This window comes from Paramisgurnus dabryanus, chromosome 8, assembly GCF_030506205.2.
Source record: "Paramisgurnus dabryanus chromosome 8, PD_genome_1.1, whole genome shotgun sequence".
NCBI lineage: Eukaryota > Metazoa > Chordata > Actinopteri > Cypriniformes > Cobitidae > Paramisgurnus > Paramisgurnus dabryanus.
This window is the reverse complement of record NC_133344.1, coordinates 2723713-2746664: the sequence shown is the minus strand read 5'-3', so window position 1 is coordinate 2746664 and position 22952 is coordinate 2723713. Positions and strand designations below refer to the sequence as shown.

At 36.8% G+C, this 22952-nt stretch overlaps 1 protein-coding gene across 1 annotated transcript in view; it reads right to left on the bottom strand.

Moving 5' to 3' along the window:
• LOC135771641 (protein NLRC3-like) overlaps positions 1–22952 on the bottom strand; it is a 91153-nt gene that overhangs the window by 6147 nt on the left and 62054 nt on the right. Inside the window, exons 4-5 of the mRNA XM_073815451.1 lie at positions 19885–20058; positions 17479–17652 (exon numbers count right to left, since the gene is read on the bottom strand). Of these exons, the coding sequence (XP_073671552.1) occupies positions 17479–17652; positions 19885–20058 (348 nt within the window). The remainder of the gene's footprint in view (positions 1–17478; positions 17653–19884; positions 20059–22952) is intronic.

Sequence of the window (22952 nt, the reverse complement as noted above, 5' to 3'; positions counted from 1 at the left end):
GAGAGAGAGAGAGAGAGAGAGAGAGAGAGAGAGAGAAAGGTGCCCACGTCGAGAAAACTTAAGACTAGAGACGTGTTAAGGACTAAAGTATGTCACTCATTTAATTAGAGTATGTTAACTGGATAACACTGGATATAACTCATTGTATAGTTTAATAAAATAATGTATTTTAAATACACAATTCAAACGGTGATCGGTTGATACTCATCTTTGATAGATTAATACTATTCCACCATCTGATCTTTAAATTATTTGCAATTTTTATTTGTCTCTAGTAAATCATATACTAATAAATAAGAATAACTATAGTCCAAGTAGCATTAAAAGCAAAGGGAAAACTGTTGACCATTAGATTCAGGCATAATAATTTTTTTAATTGTGCCACCCTAAGATTTGTGCTGGCCCCTTTGTGCCCCCCCATGAAAACAATCCTGGGGGCGCCACTGCTTGTGTGTGTTGTCTAAAGATGCACCGGTTATGTAACTTAAGTCAGTCAGGTGTGTAGCGGAAATTTATCACCACAACATCATTCATTTTAATTATAGGAGAATGACATTAAATTGTAATCTTTATCTCAGTTTTTATCTTCACATATTGTGTTGTGGTAAAACATTGCATTACTTTGATGATGTATCAATGTCTCATAATTATTCATGAGACTGCTGATGTTTCTGCTTACTGATCAGATCCTTTACAGTTTAGTGTGTTTTTCATACAATTTATGTTTAACTGAACCTCAGAACATGTGTGACTATCAGAGAGATGATCTTACTTCAGTTTCTCCAGTTTACAGTCAGGATTCTTCAGTACATCAGAGATCAGCTTCACTCCTGAATCTCTTATCAGTTTATTATAAGACAGATCCAGATCTCTCAGGTGTGATGGGTTTGATCTCAGAGCTGAAGTCAGAGCAACACAACCTTCATCTGTGATACCACACCTCCACAACCTGTAGAGAACAGAGACACACAGTTTGTTCACACACAGATCAAATCTACAGTGAGTTGAATTTGTTTCTCTTCTGTCATCATTTAGTGTTTATGGACAATTTTATTTTAGTTTTTTATTTATGTGTGTTTGTGTTTTACTGAAATTTAAAGTGAGATTTACAAGGAAATGAACTTCATCAGTTTATGTTTATATTAACTGTGTGAATTATTTTTTTATACAGTAATGAAATCAGATTTTTCTCATCAGACATCACAAAACTTTCACTTATGTTTTTATTTCTGAATGATTTTGTTTTTACTCTTTTTCTCATCATAATTACATTTTAATGTTTTATGTTTGTGACTTTCAGTAAGAGTTAAAGTGTTGTGATTTATGTTGAATAAAATCAGCTTCAGTTTTCAAATACATTACTGAGATTAAATTAAAATTCAACATTCAACATTTAAAGTGGACCAAAACTTTTTTATAAATGTTGTCTTCAAATTTTGAACAATACTTGTCTGAGGACATCTGTAAGGGAGCCAACTAGTTGGAGTAGAAAAAGGAAATGACGTGATGTACTAAAAAGTTAATGCAGGATCCAAATGGTGTTTTATTTGAAGGTGCAAAAATACAGTATGTACAGTGTATGAGAAAACAAAAATAAATAAATACAAAAACGAAAACAAAGAGCAACAATGTGCTATTTTGGCTAAACTGAATGGCCCAAGTTTGCAACACTGCTTAGTTGTAGCTTCACAATGAGTTCACAATAAAAACTGAATGCATTTTAGCAAGCAAGCAAGCCTATTTATTGGCTGAGGCCCTGCCTACAGGGCAAACCATCTTATCATGGAAAAAATTTAAAGTTTGTATCAGTCATATTAAATAATATAACAATCAACATAACAAGATTTAAACTTCTAAACAGCAAGTAAAAAACTACCATTAACAGAAACAGAGTTAAACACCAAATTAAATGTCAGAATCAAGTGTTTCTAAATTCTTACCTTCTCACCCAAAATGGTAGCTTCCACAGGAAGTGATGTGGCTGTTTGCTTTAAAACTTTTACCCAGACTATGGGTTTGGAATTAGGAATGTAGTGAGACAATTAAACAAAGAAATGTAGCTTTTAAGAAACTAAGAAGGTATTTAACACCTGAATCACTCCTGTCATATCAGAGGAAAAAAGCTCAGGCAAGAAGAAAAGAGTCGAAAAGGAAATATTGGCAAAATTTCTGTTCATCTATAGGAAGGGAAACACAGTTGGGAGAGGTTTGGAATATGCTAAAGAAAATGAACGGGGTTTATAGATTTAACAGTATACAGTATTAACAGAAAATGGAAGGATAGCTGTTACAGAGGAAGAGAAGGTAGAATGGTTGGTTAATACATTTAAGAAAGCTCACAGAACTGGGAATTTAGATGAATCTTACAAGAAAAGATGAAAATAAATTTTGGAACAGAATCAAGATGTATATAATCAGAAACCAGCAGGACAGACACCATTAGATGCTAAATTTGAGATGTTTGAATTAAAAAGAGTTCTAACACAAGCTGGTTATTCAGCTCCAGGGAAGGATAGAGTTTGTTACATCATGTTTAAATATGTGGATGAGGAAGTGCTTAAGGTGCTTTTGGACCTGTTTAATAAGGTATGGGAGGAAGATCAATTGCCAAGAGAATGGAAACAAGCTATAATACTCCCTATAGCTAAGCCCGGAAAAGATTCGTCAATTGCAGGTATTTATAGACCTATTGCCCTTACATCAAATTTGTGTAAATTAATGGAAAAAATTATTGCAATTCGATTATACTATGTACTGGAGAAGAAAAAGTCATTTGCATTATATCAATATGGGTTTCGGCCTGAACATTCTACCATAGATGCACTTGTAAGATTGGAAACTGATATTAAAAAAGCTTTGTCCATGAAAGAGGTATTGGTAGCTGTGTATTTTGATATTGAAAAAGCTTATGACATGATGTGGAAAGAGGGGTTGTTAATAACATAAAATTGGAATTGGGGGGAAATTTTATAACTGGGTATTAAGTTTTTTATTTGATAGATCAATTCAAGTGAAAGTGGGGGATATTTTATCAAGATCAGAAAATGTGGAGAATGGTACTCCTCAAAGGAGTGTTATTTAGTCCTGTAATTTTTAATATAATGATAAATGATATATTTGAAGAAGTTAATCAAGACATTAGCACTGCTCTATATGCAGATGATGGAGTCTTGTGGAAAAGGGGAAGAAATTGTGGTTTTACAATATGACCGGGATACGTTGTGCTGTTGGCGGTAACAACAGTCATTAGAGGAACCACAAACTACAATTGAATTCTATTCCAAAGGAGTTAAATCAGCTGAATAAAGGATTGCCTTCAATCAGAAGTGACCACTAAGATAACATAAATGCTTGCCTAATATTAATGAAGAGTAAAAAGTTCTCAAGTAATTCAATAATCAAGTAAACAGTTAGTGATCAAATAGAGAAACAAATGAAAAAACAGACAAATAAATATAACATTAAGTAGCAGATTGTTTTTGATTAACATATAAGTTTCAGCTCTCACTTTTACTTACAAGCAGGGCTTGACATTAACTTTTTTTGCTCACCAGCCACAGTGGCTAGTTGTTTTCCAAAGTTACTAGCCACTCAGCATTTTCACTGGCCACAACTTTGTAGCTGGTAAAATAAATTGTCATTAAACTTGACTTTGCCATCCTAAAATGACTTTAATTCGAGCAAATTTACTTGGTTTAGCTAAATTAGATGCAGATTGAATTTCAAATACAGTCTGACCACCCAAATTAAGACATTTATTAGCTGGTGTATATACCGTGTATCAGTATAGATCATATATATTTAGCTGCATGCTAGTAAGGCATCAATAGATTAATTTCTAATTAATATATTAAAAGTGGTGCAGGGGTGTAGAAGATTAACTTAAAAGATAAACCGAAAAATCCTTGACAAACACTTTAATTATTGATTAACAACAGCAGTAAATGCACAACTGTCAAGAAATGTACATGAATTTTACTGTTAACTTGTTTATGCAGATTGCATTTTATAAGCTTAATCGTGGTTTCTGTTAAAAGTGATTTAAGACTTTTAATGACAAATGTCGAGAGGGCATTATTGTTACATTAAAATGATGCGCGAACCTCTCAGCTGGCGGGTTTCCTTTTATTTCGTGTGCATTATATGTGCTGAGTTTCTCTCCGCTCTTGCCCTGAGAGTGTACACGCATTTTATATCTCTTCAATCATTTCCATGCAATTGTTTTATCCAGGGGCGTTGCTAGACATAAAGGTCTGGGGCACAGCCCCCCCCCCATTTTTTTCTGATTTTTTTTTAAAGTCTGCTGTTTGCAGCACTTATATACAATTTTCTTTGCTTAACCCACTATTCATACACTGCAAAAAGTACTGGGAAAGATAAACATGTATTTAAAAATATTTAAATATCATCTTCTTATACTTAACATTACATGTTTGGTGGCATAAAATGTTTGGAAATAATGGCAGCAGAGAAAATATTTTCTCTTCAAATTTGCATTTTACATTATACAATGATAACAATGATTTATAACTTTTTACAAAACATTTTTACAATAACACCAAAGATGCGCTTGGACATGGATTTGTGAGTGTATGCGTCAGTACGACTGCTGTGGCGCTTTTACAAGCGTGACTAACATAACTTCATAAAAAAACTACATTGCATTGTAACAAACATAACTACAATGCATATAGATCCGTTGAGTTTTACACTGGGGCACAAAAGATTTACACTGGGGCACGTGCCCCAGTAAAAGGGGTCTAGCGACACCCCTGGTTTTATCTTTCCCAAAGTGTGCGTGTTTGCACTCAGACTGCGTCCTCTTGTGCATTTGCAAATCAATCAGCTCTCGTGTGCTCTCTGGAAGGTGCCGCTTTAGTCCGCAAACGGTCTCTGTGCGTTGCGCTGGGTGCAGAGTGCTCTTGGGAGTTGTAGTTTTCCAGTGTTGCATTGCGCATTGTTTATTATTTTGCATAACTTAAGAAAACTATAATAAAAAATTATATTCAACCTGCCAAAGTGGCTAGTGGGATTGGCTGTTTTACCCGCCACAGCCGAAATCTACCCGCATTTGGCTGGTTGGGTGTTAATGTCAAGCCCTGCTTACAAGCCTATAGTAATGGATTCAGACGCCCTAAAACCACTTTTTCCCTAAACTTTTCACTTTACACAAAACCTTTTTATATACATTTATATACGGCAATGGACATTTTGACTTAATTATGAGCGTATGTGACCATCAAAGCCTGAAAGATCACAGTTCTGCATGTGCACATTTGTTCCCGCTGAGATGTTATGGACAGCAGACTTTCTTTTGTGTCCCAGCAACTTATTTTCAGGAGCAGATTAACCATATGGGCAAACTGGGCGAGTGCTGGGGCACCAAAGTCTTAGGGGCACCAACTGAAACCAGCAATAAAAAAATTATTTTATAAAATTACAAAAGTACTTGCTCTTTAAGACGTAAGTTGCTCATCTACTAAGTAAGCGTGACACGCACAACAACTATCTGGAAAATTATTTGCAGACAGCCGAAAGCGTCAAAAACAATAAGAACATATTGGAGAAGCGGCAGCAACTAAGTGGAAGTGCCAAACGAAAAAGAAAAAAAAGAAAAAGTAAATTAAGATAAAGTGAGGGAAGAGTAAATAACGTGGAGCTGCAGTCTATCAGAATCAGGCTGCCAAATATTCAGTATCTGTACGAGATTGTGGAATGAGGGAAGAACACGTTCTCTTACAAATGATTTATTACAGTCTCGTCTCCAAAACAACTAGATTGTTCCTAAGGAATGGCTACTGTACTCCCCGTCAACTTGATTAGTTTATTGCTATTCATGCAAACTTTTCTCTTCACAAAATCATACATTTATTACAGGCTTCTGTGACTGGAAACATCCTGAGAGGATATCCGACCATGAAAAGAGTGTGGATCACCGACGTAACATGCTTGCTTTAATAAACAGAGCAAAACAAATATCTGTAGTAAATGCTTCGATTTGCTGGCAGATGAAGGATGAACAAAACTACTGGAAGGAGGTATTGAGGTGTGTAGTAGCCGTTGTCAAGTTTTTGGGAGAAAGGGGGCTTCTGTTTTGAGGGCATGAGGAAAAACTAGGATCACCACACAACAGAAATTATCTTGGTTTGATTGAACTGATTGCAGAGTTTGACCCCTTTATACAAAAATATTTAAAGAAGCATGAACCGAAGGGTTAAAGTAAGCCCTCCTATTTGTTGTCTTGAATCTGTGAAGAGTTTATAGCATTAATGGACAAAAAACCTAAGAACATAATAGCAGCTGAAATCCAACAGGCCAAATATTTTTCCATAATTGTAGATTAAACAGCAGACCTCTCCCATGTTGATCAGTTGACATTTATTTTTAGTTAGGTTAATGCTGAGGGAAGAGTAGTTAAAAAGATTCCTTTAATTCATTACACGCTCTGTGCCACGCATTCTTTGAATCTCGTTGGCGTGAACATCATAGATGATTGCTGTGATGATGTCACATCATTTTTTAGTCATTTACAATCTCTTTATAACTTTATCAGTGAATCCACTCATCGCTGTTATTGGGTATTTAATGACAGTGACATTCACATTAATTTGACCCTTAAACCTCTGTGTGCCACAAGATGAAACCGTACGGACGACTCCACCAAAGCTCTCTATGAAAACTACAATGCAATCAGAAAAGCGCTTCCAAAAATTGCTGCAGATTGCAATGAAAAAGCAGACACGAGACGTGATGCTGCCGCACTCGCTGGTAAGATAAATAATCTGGAAACAACAATAATAACTACACTGTGGAACCGGGTGCTAAGCAGATTTAAGGCAACAAGCGTTCATCTGCAAAAAGACAACATGGGGCTCTATCTTACACCCGGCGCAATGCAGCGCAATGCGCGACGCAAGTGTCTTTCGCTAGTTTCCACCCTAATTTTCACGTTTAGCGCCGCGTTGTTTAAATAGCAAATGCATTTGCGCCCCCTTTTGCGCCCATGGGCGTTGTGGTCTGAAAACGAGGTGTGTTCAGGCGCATTGTTGGCGCGTTGCTATTTTGAGGCAACTAAAATAGACTACGCCATTGACCAACAAAAACCTGGTCTAAAGTCTAAAGTCAATGGCGCAATAGTGTTTTATGTTATTTAAAGAGCGCATTAGTAAAATGCGCCTATACACGGGAGGACAACGCGGGTTTGCTTATCACAAGGTACATGAATGCGCAGCAGCACAAAAATGTTTTCAAATATGAAAGATTAAAGGATTGAATGTAAAAGATTATTATTGAGTCTCTTGGACATAATTGAGGACTAATTATGAGACGTTAGAAGGCGTAAAAAGCTGCTTCACCTGCAGCCTGGTAAGTAAATAAATGCTTTGCTTTGAACAAATTCGTCTGTTTTTAAATGTTTTTTTTAATGCTACCTCACAGATTTATTGTATATGATTACTCTGTAGCTGTGGATATGGTGAGATGAGAAACATTTTTAAGTAATGCTTAAAAAAACGCTGTCCAAAGTGCTGAAACGTGAGGAGAACCGTTTGTAAATTCTTTACCTCCTGTTTGTTACAAATAAAGTATTTTTAGAGTACAAACCTTATCTTACCTACTTGTAAATTATTTTTTGATGATATTGGATAGCCATACATTTAAAGCAATTACAAGCCTGCTTTTTACTTCCATGACTAAAAGAAAACGGGTTTTAAAGGTTTTAATAAAAAAATAACAATTTCAATACAAGTGGAAAACAACACAATTATTTAACATGAATCTTAAACTGGGGATCTTCTTCCTCCGCTTAGTTTTTCAGTTTACAAAGTCCGTCATCTAAATAGGGATTAGACATAGCGCCAGCGCAACTTGCTTTTAAAGGGGATGAGAGCTGTGACTCTCATTGGTTTACTGCACGTTACGCCCAAAATACTCCCATTACAATAGGACCAACCCTTTTCGACCATGCGCTCGGCGCAAAAACCATTTTTCCCGTCGTTAAATTAGCAAAAGTGGATTCGGACACGCCCATTTAGACGTTGCGCTGTGCGCTTTAGACAATGCGCTTAGATCGTTAAAATAGGGCCCATGGACTTACTGTATCCACTGCTGTTGAACTATTGCAGTCATTACACTTTTATGTTAGCACTATGAGAGCAGTTTGCTGAGGTTGATGAATCTGATCGTGCTCTCGGTGTTACTCAGACTTATCAATATGATGTTTACCACAAACGAAAGAGAAAGCGGTTTGCGGATGAGTCATCTGACGAAGATGAAGTATTATTTACTGATGTAAGTCAGAGATTTAAGGTCGAGGCATATGATGTAATTTTGGACAGACTAAAATCATGCCTGGCCAAACGTATTGATGCTTACAAAGAGGTCTATGATCTCTTTTGCAAGGACTGTACAGAAAGTGAATTGTGCATTAGGGCTGATAAACTGTCTTCACTTATCCAGTGGACCTAAATAAAACTTTGACTGATGAACTGATTCAGTTTAGACATTTTAACACTGAAAGCACTGCTGCAAATTGTTGATCAGAATGGACTAAAGACAACATTTCCTAATGTTTTTGTTGCACTTATACTGTATTTAACTTTGTCAGTATCTAACTGTGAAGGAGAGAGGTCTTTATCTACTCTAAAGAGAGTGAAAAATGAACTTAGGACAACAATGACACAGAAACGTCTTTCTGCACTTTCCCTGCTTGTCATTGAATCTGAACTGGTTAAAGACATAGATTTTGAAGACATCATACGGCAGTTTGCTTGGTCAAAATCCAGAAAAGTGCAATTGTAAATTGTTTGAGAATTTGTGGATAATATCACTGCAATTGTTTTGTTTGTGTTGTTCAGTACAAGCAATGTATCATTACAGCACTGAGTAGTTGCACATTAACTACAGATGTTGTTATACTGTATGTCAGATTAAAGAGTTGTTTTTTGGGTTCAATTTTACAAAAGTGACATGTTTATATTGATAGTTTCCTTGTGAAATGTAATAATGCTAATTCTTACAAAATCGTATAAATTATTAAGTGGATTCTTGCATGATCATTTGTGAGGTGGGTCGGGGGCACCACAAGGTCTTAATACGCCACTGCTTATTTTAAGGACTACAAAACAATACATTGTAATACATTTTGATATTGCTTCACCAGATTCTTGCATATGAGACAGCAGGTACACCAAGCAGGTTTCACGAGGACTTTTCATGTGTGTAGCGTAATGAAAATAATGCATTATATCTTACCATTAAACTTCAGAAATCTAGTAGAGATAATGGTTTTATGTGTACTCAGAAGATGTGATTCACTGTTAACTGTGGGGTGCAGGGCTGTTATGGTAACAGGATACAGCGTGCTATGAGAGGGATTGTTTATTCACGTTAGTAAATTAAAGCCAAAAATATTCACCAAGTTGTCTACTCTATTTATAATGACAGAAATTATATTTTATTTATTTTTATGAGACAGTTTTAATTTCTGGAAATATTTAATACAGAATATGACAAATAATGCAGAATCCCAAAAATTCAACATTCTGTTGATTTTGAGCTCTTCCGTGATCGCGAACAACTGGAGGGACTGACTGGCAGCCGACATTTAACTCCAGATTGTAAAATCAGTATTTTGTCTCTGGTAAGCCCTCAATTACACTTATAAATGTGACCATTTAGTGCATTAGATATGTGTTCACTGCCAAGACGGAAACAAATGTAACCCTGATGTATAAATTTGTTATTTTCTTTATTTACTGAGGGTGAATGTATTATAAAATGTTTTATTTTCTATGTATTTTGAAACTGGATTTTGTTTAAAATGTATTGTTTTTGTTTACTTTGCTATATTATAGTTTGGTTGATTTGTACATGAGAAAAACGTGTCTAACATCAGTTTGGGTTGTCATTTGATGTTCATTGGACAAAAAAGTGATTGACATGTTTTTGAGCCAATGAGATTGTCGGAAGGAAGAGAGTTGGAGAGATAAGAGAGGAGAGACGATAGAAAGTGACCAAGAGGAAAGACGTGATATATAGTGATTTGTTTGAGTGTTTAAAACGTGAATCTTGCTGTAAACAGAAGTACTGCTCGTATTTCTACATTGAGGAGGTGGATCGTTTTACTTCGTACTGTTTCAAGTAAGTTTGCAGTCTCTGCATGTTTGGCTCGGTCAGAGTTGAACGCGGTGCACGTCAGCATAACTTACGGTATTATTGTGACTGAAACTGCTGTTGTTATCTGCTTTAACCGAGCGGATTTTCATGACAATTATGCGGACTTTAGTTTCTCGGGATCGGGATGTCAGTGGGCATCGTCTGGTAACTTTATGAGCATCTGGTGCTTAAACAGCCATCGAACCTGTTGCACACTGAGACATCGGCACGCACGTGACACTGAGGACCATTTCAATGTGATGAACGTGAATGTGTTTCAACGCACACTAGCTACCAGATTGAGGTAAACGACCAAAAAGTCTTTTTGTTTGCTCTTCAGAGCGAAGGGGCCAGTTTTGTTTTCCCGGCCACTACGCACTCAAGCTCCGTATCAGGCCTGCAACGGGGTGGGATGTGTGTACTGTGTATGTGTGTGCGAGTGCACGTGTGAAAGAGATTCAAGTGCACTAATGACAAGGTGACCGGTCTTTTCCTTTTCTTTAATTCTAATGTGTTTTTGGATACGTTAAAAGATGTAAAGAGTTATTTGAGCTTACAGAAAGTTAAACGAGTTACACGTTCATTTGTAAAGTATAACTTTGAGTAACTGAAGCTTTAAACTGTCTGTTTGGTGGTTATGTGGATAACTTTTGTGACTTAAATCCACTACGGTGATTTAAGATTGATAATCCTGCAGTGATACAGTGAAAAAGTGTTTAGTTGCAGTTAAAAGAAAGACAATCACACAGAAGTTTGTTTGATTTATTTTATTTGTTTATTTACATTTTATTTACATTGTCAGATTTTGATATTGATTCATATTTCATTCCATTTCATATTTCATTTCAAGTAAAAAACTATTCATTTCAAAAGACATTCAATACAGTATATCTGTGTTTAAACGTTGATTTGTGAGTGTGTGTGTTTTTGCAGTTTTGAAGTGAATCACTGGAGGACTAATTAATTAGTAGAAGACAGGATTAAAAGATCATTTAGTATTAAAAGAACCCAGGTCCTTATCGTAAACTCTGGTCTTGTGTAAAGGGGCGGAGGATAGGGGCTACACAAATATGGTGGCGGTCATGGCGGAAGTGATGTCTTTGGTACCTATGAATTGCTTAATTAACCATGAACATACCTGATAGCTTTTTGTAGATGAATTCTGGTAAGCACGTCAACACCATTTAACACCAAAGTGCATCTGTTCCTCTTAAAAACAGCTTTTTATTGCTCTTCTCCACATAGGTTCATGATAAGAATGTTGTCCCACCTAAGTTTTGATTCCTACTTAAACAAATGAAGTAATATAGCCACACTTACAAAAACAGCGACGCAATAATCCCGTAAAGCTGCTCTCTGTCCATCCTGACGGACAATTTAAGCAGAGTCACAGAAAATAAACAGATGCACTCTGAGCAATTAAAGGAAATGTTGTGTTTGGTCAATAAACACACTAGAGTTTTATGTAATGAACTCACGTGTAGTCTCTTTATTATTTCAGTACATCACATGTCTCTAGTTCTTCATCTGATCTCCCTTAGGTATCTCCTAGCATATATAACAAAGTGTTGCCACCTACAGGACGTATCCTGAATTACAACTATCACCACATCTCCCTTTCTTTAAAACATTAACTGAGAATTGAATTAACAGCATGGTAACAAAAATGCAATATGAGAATAGTGTGACAGTTATGAAACACGGTAGCAACATACCAAATAACAATTTCAAAAACTAAACGCAAACGCAAATTACTTTGATTACAAACATCTACAAATTAAGTCATTCAGGTTTCTTTATGATACGTGATGATCTTCTTAGTACAGGCAAAGTATCTGTCTGTGCAGAATGATCATTGTCAGGTGGAGGGAAGGAAGTCTTTGCACTCAATGTAATTTGTTCTTGTGGCAAGACCTGAATCTCTTCACTCACTTCATCATTCAATTTCTGGGTTATTTCCTGTGTCTTAAGAAGACTTTTGCGATTTCTCCTGAAGATCTGTCCACTTTCTGTTCTGACCACATATGACCTTGGACTCACTTCTTCAAGTACCACAGCTTTTCTGTCCCAGTAGTTTGAATCTCCAAATCTCACAGTATCATCCTTTGCTAATGGTTTCAATCTTTTGGTTTTCTTGTCATAGCTTGCCTTCTGTCTTTTTTGTAGAGCTTTCAGTTTTGGATTTATTGTCATGCTTTTCATCATGTATTGTTTTGTGTCAATTCTGTAAGGAAGTGTTGTTCTTATTTTACGACCCATTAAGAGTTCTGCAGCAGATGCACCATGCTCTAGAGGTGATGCTCGATAACTCAGAAGAGCTAGATATGGATCTGAATAACCTTCTGACGCCTTCTTGAGCAACTGTTTCACGATGTGCACACCTTTTTCTGCCTTTCCATTAGACTGAGCGTGATGGGGACTCGATGTCACATGTTTAAAATCATAGGATGTTGCAAAGTCCTGAAACTCTTTGGAATTGTAACATGGGCCGTTATCGCTTACTACAACATGCGGAATGCTGTGCCTCGCAAACATGGATTTCATGTGCTGTATCATGCATGTGCTTGAGCATTTTGACAGCAGGGCAATTTCTGGATAACTGGAAAGGTAATCCACCACCAATAGGTAATCTTTCCCATGAAGATGAAATAAATCAGTAACCACTTTCTGCCATGGATGCTTAGGTAAGTCTGTTATGATCATAGGTTCTCGTGCCTGTTTGTTCTGATGCTTCAAACATATTTCACATGTGCTGACCATTTTCTCAATATCAGTATTGATTCCGGGCCAGTAGACGGACTCCCTAGCCCTTCTTTTGCATTTCTCTATTCCTAGATGTCCTTCATGTATCCTAGAAAGCATCTCTTTTCTCAGGACTTCAGGGATTCACTATCCTTTCTCCTCTCAAGAGAAGGCCTTTCACTTGACTGAGCTCAGCTCTGATGTTGAAGAATTGTGAACAGGAACCTTTAACCCATTCATTGTTCAGATTCTCAATTACAGTTTGCAGAATTGGTTCCTTTTCTGTCTCCTCAGCTATTTGTTTGGACTTTAGATCAGACATCGGAAGCGTTTCAACAATCAGATTCACATGCATTTCTACATCAACTTCTGTGGAACTTTTCTCAGGTAACTGACAGGTTATTGGTGCACGAGATAGTGCGTCAGCTAGGACAATGTACTTTCCTGGAGTGTAAACTAGTTCAAAGTCATATCATTGCAATCTCATCATTAGACGCTGAATGCGTGGAGACATTTCATTCAGATTTTTTCGAATGATTGCAATTAAAGGCTTGTGATCAGTTTCTGCTGTGAATGATGGTAAGCCATATACATAATCATGAAATCTTTCAAATCCAAAAACGAGTCCTAGACACTCTTTCTCGATTTGAGCATATCTGCATTCAGATTGTGTCATTGTTCTGGATGCATAGGCCACAGGTTTTCATCCTTGAACATCTTCCTGGAGTAGAACTGCACCTAATCCATCTTTTGATGCATCCGTGGAGATCTTGATTTTCTTGGAAGCATCAAAGTAGGTGAGAACTGGTTCTGTTGTCAATGTTGACTTGAGCAGTTTCCATTCTTGCTCGTGTTTGCTGGTCCAGTTGAACTCATTTTTGTGATTCAGTAGTTCCCTGAGACTTGCTGTTTTTGCAGAGAGATTAGGAATGAATTTTCCGATGAAATTTATCATTCCCATTATTCTCATCACTCCTTTCTTGTCCAGAGGGCTCGGCATTTCCAGGATTGCCTGTATTTTGGATTTGTCAGGCTCAACGCCATGTCCAGACAACTTGTCACCTAGGAAAGTAATTTCAGTCACACAAAACTGACATTTGTCTTTGTTTAGTTTAAGTACTTTTGTATTCTTTGTAAGAGTTTTAAAAGTCTCTCAGTGCTCCTGCACTGAAGATCCCCAGACAATTATGTCATCAACATATGCATGCACTCCATCCAGCCCTTCTATGATATGCTCCATAGCCCGATGAAATATTTCGGAGGCTGAGATTATGCCAAAAGGCAGCCGCTGGAACGAATATCGTCCGAATGGTGTTTTGAACGTGCAGTATTTGGTGCTTTCTTCATGAAGTTTCAACTGCCAGAATCCCTGAGAAGCATCAAGCTTGCTGAAATACTGTGCACCAGCCATTTCACTTGTTATCTCTTCACGCTTTGGAATCTGGTAATGCTCTCTTTTAATGTTTGCATTCAAATCTTGAGGATCCATGCATACTCTCAGATCATCATTTTTTTTTCTGACACATACCATTGAGTTTACCCAGTCTGTGGGTTCCTCCACTTTTTTAATTACACCAAGAGTTGTCATTTTGTCAAGCTCCTTTTTTAGTTTATCTTTTAGTGGTGCTGAGACTCTTCTTGGAGCATGTATCACAGGCTTGGCATCTTCTTTGAGCTGAATTTTGTAAGTAAATGGCAGAGCTCGCGAATGTGAAAGTATTGTATACTTCTATCGCTTGAGGTCCAGCAACCGTAAGGAACAACCCTATTTTCCGTGCATCCGGCTTGTTGTCCAGTCCGACTGCTTGCATGTATAGCATGAATTGCTGCTTGAATGCCCGCCAGCTGCTGTCAACATTCCCGGTAAGTTTTAGGGACTCCGGTGGTTTTAAGACATCCATCTTGCAGGTTTAGTGTAGCACTCCTGGTATCATGTTGTGTTTGGTCAATAAACACACTAGAGTTTTATGTAATGAACTCACGTGTAGTCTCTTTATTATTTCACTACATCACATGTCTCTAGTTCTTCATCTGATCTCCCTTAGGTATCTCCTAGCATATATAACACAGTGTTGCCACCTACAGGTCGTATCCTGAATTACAAATATTCACCTTATTTTCCACGACAACAAGGGCGGCGCCATTGCGCTCATTTTGTCAACGTACTTCCGGCTGCATATGATGAGCAGCTGAGGCAGTGGCTGAAGGCGACGCGTTAAACTTAAAAAGCTCACTCAAGCGCCTTTATGTTGGTTTCTTACCAATTTTAACGGACGGGAAGCCGACTGAGGAACACCCTAATCCCAAGTAATGGTTCGACTACGATGTTCCGGTAACTTGAAACCACGCTGGGTGTTGAAAAGGTGGTCAGTTTCAGGTAAGCTATCTTAGCTAAATGTGCTCTTTTGCCTAACGTTAGATTTGTGATGTCCGTTCTACGAATAAACTTAAGATCAGTAACGTTAGTTTATAAAATGCAATTATTTTGAATGATTTTCATTGCCCACCTATATTTTTATATTTAAGATAAGATAACAATATATTATAGTACATTACATTCTTACAGTAGCTCACGTGATTCATACAAGTTACAGAGATTTAAGACGCTAGAAGGTCAGTTCATTTCTCATTCAGATATTGATAATAATGACCTATTAAACGACATATTATTTAACACTGAAGTTAGAGGTTGTGTGTATAATGTTACTGTCTCTTTTTAATGCATCTCTCTCTCACACACTGTTCTGTTTAAGTATGGGTGTCATTTATATATTAATTCTCATGATGCAAGTTTCTTTTAAATACTAACATAAAATGTTTATGGTTATATTATTTTCACAGATGCATTGATGTTTAGTGATGCAATGGACAACTGTGAGGATGATATACAATCAACGTGTTCCTGAACTGTGATGCAGAAACACAATGGGAGGATCAATCCATCTCTGAACACAACTACACTTTAAAATCACAACTCAACCTGAAGCAACCTACATCTGATATGGGAAAACAAACTTGCGGTTTCCCGGACAGGGCTTATGCTGGTCCCAGGCTAAAATGCTTATTTGAGCTACAATAATTTAAAAACACCTTGTACTGACATACCTCAACATATATGAGTGCCATTGTTTTGTCACAAGATTTGACAAGATTTGGTTTGTTTGTAAAAACTAAAATGTCCTAATATAATTAAGGCCTAGTCCTGTAAACCCTGTCCGAGAAACTGCTTCAATGCTTCTGCTTCAATGTGTTGAGCTGGCATAAATGTACAAAACTCTGCTGAGAAACAACCATCTTTGTCAGCTTTACACAGGGTTGATATTGCATGCATTACACAGTCGCCAAGCACTTTACTAGTACATACACCAACAGCTTCCAGATAAACACTTGGGATCAGCTCCTGATGACTCCGATAAAGCTGCGTCTTAATTCATTGCAGGGTGGGCTTGCTGAAAAATTAGTTTTTTCTTAGTCCAGTTATTTTTATAAACCTTTACAATGTGACCTGATTTTACCTGTTGTAAAGTTACATTAAACCTTCATATGTGATCAGATGTCATGCAGTGATATTAAACATTTACAATGTGATCAGATGTTGTGCAGTTATATTAAACCTTTACAATGTGATCAGATATTTTCTGCCATGCAGTTATATTACACCTTTTCAATATGATCAGATATTGTGCAGTTATATTAAACATTTACAATGTGATCAGATGTTACCTGTCATGCAGTTATATAAACCTTTACAGTGTGATCAGATATTATCTGTAAGGAATCTCTTAAACCATATGTGAGCTTTGTAGATTCCACTTAAAAGGATTTAAGTCTCCTGATTTGAAGGAATAAGTGTTGGTGCAAATGAATTCTATCATGGTACATTACCACGTAAAAACAAAATAGTTATTGAATTGGCTAAGGTGCACATTGCTTTAAAAAAGACGAAATCACTGTGTAAATATTGGTAGGCATAAGTACTTTAATAATTTTCAATGCTGCTCCTTCTGACAGGACGAGGTAATTAAATATGTCCAATAGGTTACTTGCCGCAGCTGCTTCATATCGTCTAAACACGAGACGATTGATGGGACATTATAAGACTATCCGAGCGTCGTATGAAGTTTTCTCCGTGCTCCTAATTTAAAACATTTACAGTAGGTGCGATATCTGTCATTTCGCTAAAGTTATAGTGAACTACAAACAATCTTCTAATCATCAAACTAGCTACCGAATGTACTGTGCCATATTAGCAGCGGAAGTCGGTTGACAAAATGTGGAAGAGCGTAGAATTGAAAAAGGGGGGGGGGCGGAATAAGGTGAATAAGCACAGGAAAGTTTACACACACATGACATTTGGAAATATTGCCTTGTGTATGCAAACTGAACCAACATTGTAGCCATTTAACCCCCGGTTTCAAAAGAAATCGATCTACAGGTCTGAAAACACCCTAAGATTAACTTTTATGATCTACTTTCAATGTTGACTAGTGTCTATGAATCCATTACAGATGTTATGATCTCTATATAGTCTCACTATAATCTATATGTGATTTCTGTCTGAACATCAGCTCAAAATCTTACTTCAGTATCTTCAGTTTACAGTCAGGATTCTTCAGTACATCAGAGATCAGCTTCACTCCTGAATCTCTTAGATTATTCTGAGACAGATCCAGTTCTCTCAGGTGTGATGGGTTTGATCTCAGAGCTGAAGTCAGAGCAACACAACCTTCATCTGTGATATCACACCACTTCAACCTGTAGAGAACAGAGACTTTATGTGAATTATACAAAACTACAAAGTTTGACACAAATCTCTAACCTCCATCTTTTCATGTAATGTTCCTCTTTCAATCCCTCAGTAACTGAGACACTGTGGGGTGGTTTCCCGGACAGGGATTAGTTTAAGACCGGACTAGACCATAGTTTAATTAGAAAATATAACTAGTTTTAACAAACATGCCTTACTAAAATCATTATTCTGAGGCATAACAAAGGGCACTGATGTATTTTAAAGTCAGTGCAAGTTGTTTTCAGTTTGGACAGCTCTTAAATTTATTTTAGTCTAGGACTAGTCCTTGTCCAGGAAACCGCCCATGTGTGTTTAAATGTCAAATAAATTCATCACACAGCTGACTATTAGTGTAAGATGTCCTAAACCACATGAACATTTCTTCATAAATCTGTATTGAGTTCATGACTCACACTTGTAATTCTCATCAGGTATTTGATGTAAAAATCTTCCTCTATTACAGGAGGAATATCAGCTGGAGATAACATAACTCTGATCTTACATTTAAAGATGTTACAGTGTTTAAAGATCAATTTCACTCAATCTATAAAAACATTATTAATGTGTGTGTCAGTGTCAATGATGGATCAATGTTTTTAATCATCTTTATAAAAACAACACGACGAGGAGAAAAACTCTTCATACACAATAATATCAGCAAAGATTTCATCAAAGAAACACCAAACTACATTTTCTGACATTTTAACAGAGGAGTTTTGTTGCACGTTGTGAAGAAAATTGAAATGAATCATAACTAATTATAACTAATATGTCTTTTCCTTACAGGTTTGAACATTTGTACTGTATGCTTTTGACAACAAAATGTGTTGAAATAGAAAAAGTATGTGTGGTTAAACGATTTCAGTTTAAAACCCCATGACTTGTTAAAGCTGAGGTCATCAAGAAAGTTAAATTTGGTTTCGTCTGCATGGTAACAGAGAGGAGTTTCTGAATTGCAGATATGAAGAATAAATCATATTAGAGATAAATAATGTGACTTTGTCATGTATCTATCCTATATAAACTCTTATATTCTTTCTGATGAGGAGGATTCGGCCGTGATTAAATCATATTCAAAAACATTGACTGGAGTCTGTCAGGTTGAACACATGATCTTATTTCCTCAAGTGTTTGTGTTCATTAGGGGTGGGAATCGTTTGGACCCTCATGAATCGATTCAGAATCGACATATATAACTAATATGTTAACTGTCATATCGATATGTAACTGTAACTGACATGTCATCTAATCATCATCATTATACACAGTGATTTTGGCAGTATTACTGTATTTATCTAATGCAGTGCACCCAGCGTCTCCGTCTGAATAACAAATGATGTTCATATTTTTACAGAAGTATATTCATGTTCTTATCTAGATCTAAACATTTAGCGGCAGGTTTTTGGAAACGCTATTAGCACATCAGATGAGTCACTAAATGAAAGGCGCTGTTTCTACCTGCCGCTCACTGAACAGAGAAAAGGCAGAGGAAGACCATCCAACATGTATTTTGTTTTCTTGTAGTTTAGGTTTTCGTCAAATAAGGCTAGATGGATTTGGTTTTTCTTTATCTACTGCTCGTGTAAACTAAGCTCCGCTGTGGGTGCTCGTGCGGTGCGCACTCTCAAGCTGTCCATGTGCAGCACCCCTCCCGCAGTTGAGTTTGGTTCTGATAACATCACATTATTATTTTGTAAAATAACTTTTAAGAATCAATTCTTGGCATTTGTGCATCGATTCAGAATCTTCCACGTCCGCATCACGATGCATCGAAGAATCAAATTTTTTACACCCCTAGTGTTCATAATGGAGAAGATGTTGTGTGACTCTTTAGTGTTTGTCTTCTGTGGACACCCGGTGAGGATAAATGTCTTGTGTGTGTTGTCTATAGACGTACCGGTTATGTAACTTAAGTCAGTCAGGTGTGTAGGGGAAATCTAACAACACTACATCATTCATTTTTATTGTAGAATAATACAATTTTAATTTTAATCTTTATCTCAGTTTTTATCTTCACAGGTTGTGTTGTGGTGAAACACTGCAGTACTTTGATGATGTATCAATGTCTCATAATTATTCATGAGACTGCTGAAGTATCTGCTTACTGATTAGATCCTTTACAGTTTAGTGTGTTTTTCATACAGTTTATGTTTAACTAAACCTCAGTACATGTGTGACTATCAGAGAGATGATCTTACCCCAGTATCTGCAGTTTACAGTCAGGATTCTTCAGTACATCAGAGATCAGCTTCACTCCTGAATCTCTTAGTTTATTATCATACAGATCCAGATCTCTCAGGTGTGATGGGTTTGATCTCAGAGCTGAAGTCAGAGCAACACAACCTTCATCTGTGATACCACACAATCTCAACCTGTAGAGAACAGAGACACACAGTTTGTTCACACACAGATCAAATCTACAGTGAGTTGAATTTGTTTCTCTTCTGTCATCATTTAGTGTTTATGGACAATTTTATTTTAGTTTCATTTATGTGTGTTTGTGTTTTACTGAAACATCAGTGAGATTTACAAGGAAATTAACTTCAAGTTATGTTTATATTAACTGTGTGATTTATTTTTTTATACAGTAATAAAATCACATTTCTCTCATCAGACATCAAAAAATTTTCACTTATTTCTGAATGATTTTTGTTTTTTACTTTTTTCTCATCATAATTCAATTTTAATATTTTATGTTTTTTGACTTTGAGTAAGAGTTAAAGTATTGTGATGAATGTTGAATAAAATCAGCTTCAGTTATCAAATACATGACTGAGATTAAATTAAAGTACAGGTACACCATTCAACATTTAAAGTGGACCAAAACGTTTTAAAAATGTTGTCTTTGAATTTTGAACAATACTTGTCTGAGGACATCTTTAGGGTGTTTTCAGACCTGAGTCTATGTTTCAGAACCTGGTGCTTTTACTCCTTGGTTCAGTTTGTTTATTAATGTAAACACGGCAGGGGCGGACTGCTTTAGTCTATGGTCACAGCAGCCACAACTACCAGATGAAGATCAATAAAACACTCCCAGGTTGTTCACAACAAGATTACAATATGCTACAATATGGATATGTTGAGGAACCCCGAACTACAATTGAATTCTATTCCAAAGGAGTTAAATCAGCAGAATAAAGGATTGCCTTCAATCAGAAGTGACCACTAAGATAACATAAATGCTTGCCTAATATTAATGTTTTAACGATCTGCCGGGAGGTGTGCCTGTGTGCGGGTGCATGTTGATGTGACAGGTGCTCGTAATAGCGAGCAGCAGCTCCACAGCGCGCTTCAGCAGGTGAGAGAGATTATTAATTAGCAGCACACTGAAAAACCCAGATAATAAAAGCAGCGCGAGTTGTTCAGTTGTTTTTCAGCGTAGCTGAAAACAAGCAGCTGAATTAACACGAAATCTCGAAAGCTCATGGGAAAAGGAAAAGATCAAAAGGGCTACCGGTAAGCTCATGCATCTTAACTGGACTTTGGAGACTGCTTGAATTATTTATTAAACTTTAATTGAAGATGTTTGTTTGGAGTACATTTTATAATGGATTTTGTGGATTTTGCTTAAATGAGGAAAATCTTAGTGGACATTTCTAACTCTTCACATGAAAACATTGAAGTCTTAAAACACTGAACTGCTAGAAAATATTTAATTATAAAAATCAGAAAATAACTTAAAGGGGCTGTCAGTAAGTTGAGAAATTTCTAACCGTTACTGACACCAGTGGCCGTTAAAGAAACTGCAGCCAGTCTCATGCTCGTTCTCGGTGGGCACACTCGTACGAGCATGACCACAACAACCAGAGTTGCCATAGCAACCACAGACAGCTCATTGAGATTCACCAGCATGTTTACAAATGTAAGAAAAGTTACAGTACTGTAAGGTTATTGTTTGACAGACCATATTTTAGCAAAATGTTGCAGTGCTACTTTATATTTTCAACAGAAGTCTACTTCTAAAAGTTTTGTAACACGACACTGTAAAACACACTCCCGACACTCACAATCTTAATGCACTCGTGCTCTGAATAAAGATAATTCATATAAGAAAGTAACTTTTGAAATGGTCCTTTGCTACATGCTATCGTTAGCATTACACCACAAAATAAATGCTATCGTTAGCATTACACCACAAAAACAATAACATAATATATTACAGATGCCCTGTAACTATGTCTTACCTTTGCAGTAAAAAGAAAACCTGCTCAAGGTCTGTTTTCATACCCAGCGCTGACCGGAGCTCCCTCCAAGAATCAAATGCCAATCCCATGTTTAATCTTGTCTCTTCCCCGACGCCCGTTCACGCACTATTTTGGCCGCACTAGATAAGGATTTTTTTTTAACTTACGAGGAGTTTCCATAAGTGTCTGGATTGTGCTGGAAGTTGGTTGCTTCTTTCCGTCTACAGAGTCCATTTGAAACATGCTAGCGATTGCCGCTGTTTACTAATGACTGCCGTACGCGTCTATATGGAACGCCCAGGTAGACGAGCACGCGCATGACGTCACATTTTGAATTTCGCGCCAATTCGGACCCGACTCCTTCAAACAGAAAAGAGCCTACAGGCTGATAGAGACAACCGTGGAGGACACTCAAGGTGTCATTCTTTCTATTACATTATGGTTGCCTCATAAATATACAAATGAAAACTCTATCTTAAAGATTTTTTTAAGTAATAAGTTACATTCAGCCCCTTTAATATAAGCATTTTTTGACATGTAAATTTGTGATGTGTTATTTAATTCATTATGAACAATATGGGCTCTATCTTACACCCGGCGCAATGCAGCGCAATGCGCGACGCAAGTGTCTTTCGCTAGTTTCCACCCTAATTTTCACGTTTAGCGCCGCGTTGTTTAAATAGCAAATGCATTTTGCATTTGCTATTTAAATGCAATGTGTTTTATGTTATTTAAAGAGCGCATTAGTAATATGCGCCTATACACGGGAGGACAACGCAGGTTTGCTTATCACAAGGTACAAGAATGCGCAGCAGCACAAAAATGCTTTTAAATATAAAAAGATTAAAGGATTGAATGTAAAAGATTATTATTGAGTCTCTTGGACATAAATGAGGACTAATTATGAGACGTTAGAAGGCACAAAGAGCTGCTTCACCTGCAGCCTGGTAAGTAAATAAATGCTTTGCTTTAAACAAATGTGTCTGTTTTTAAATGTTTTTTTAATGCTACCTCACGGATTTATTGTATATGATGACTCTGTATCTGTGGATATGGTGAGATGAGAAACATTTTTAAGTAAT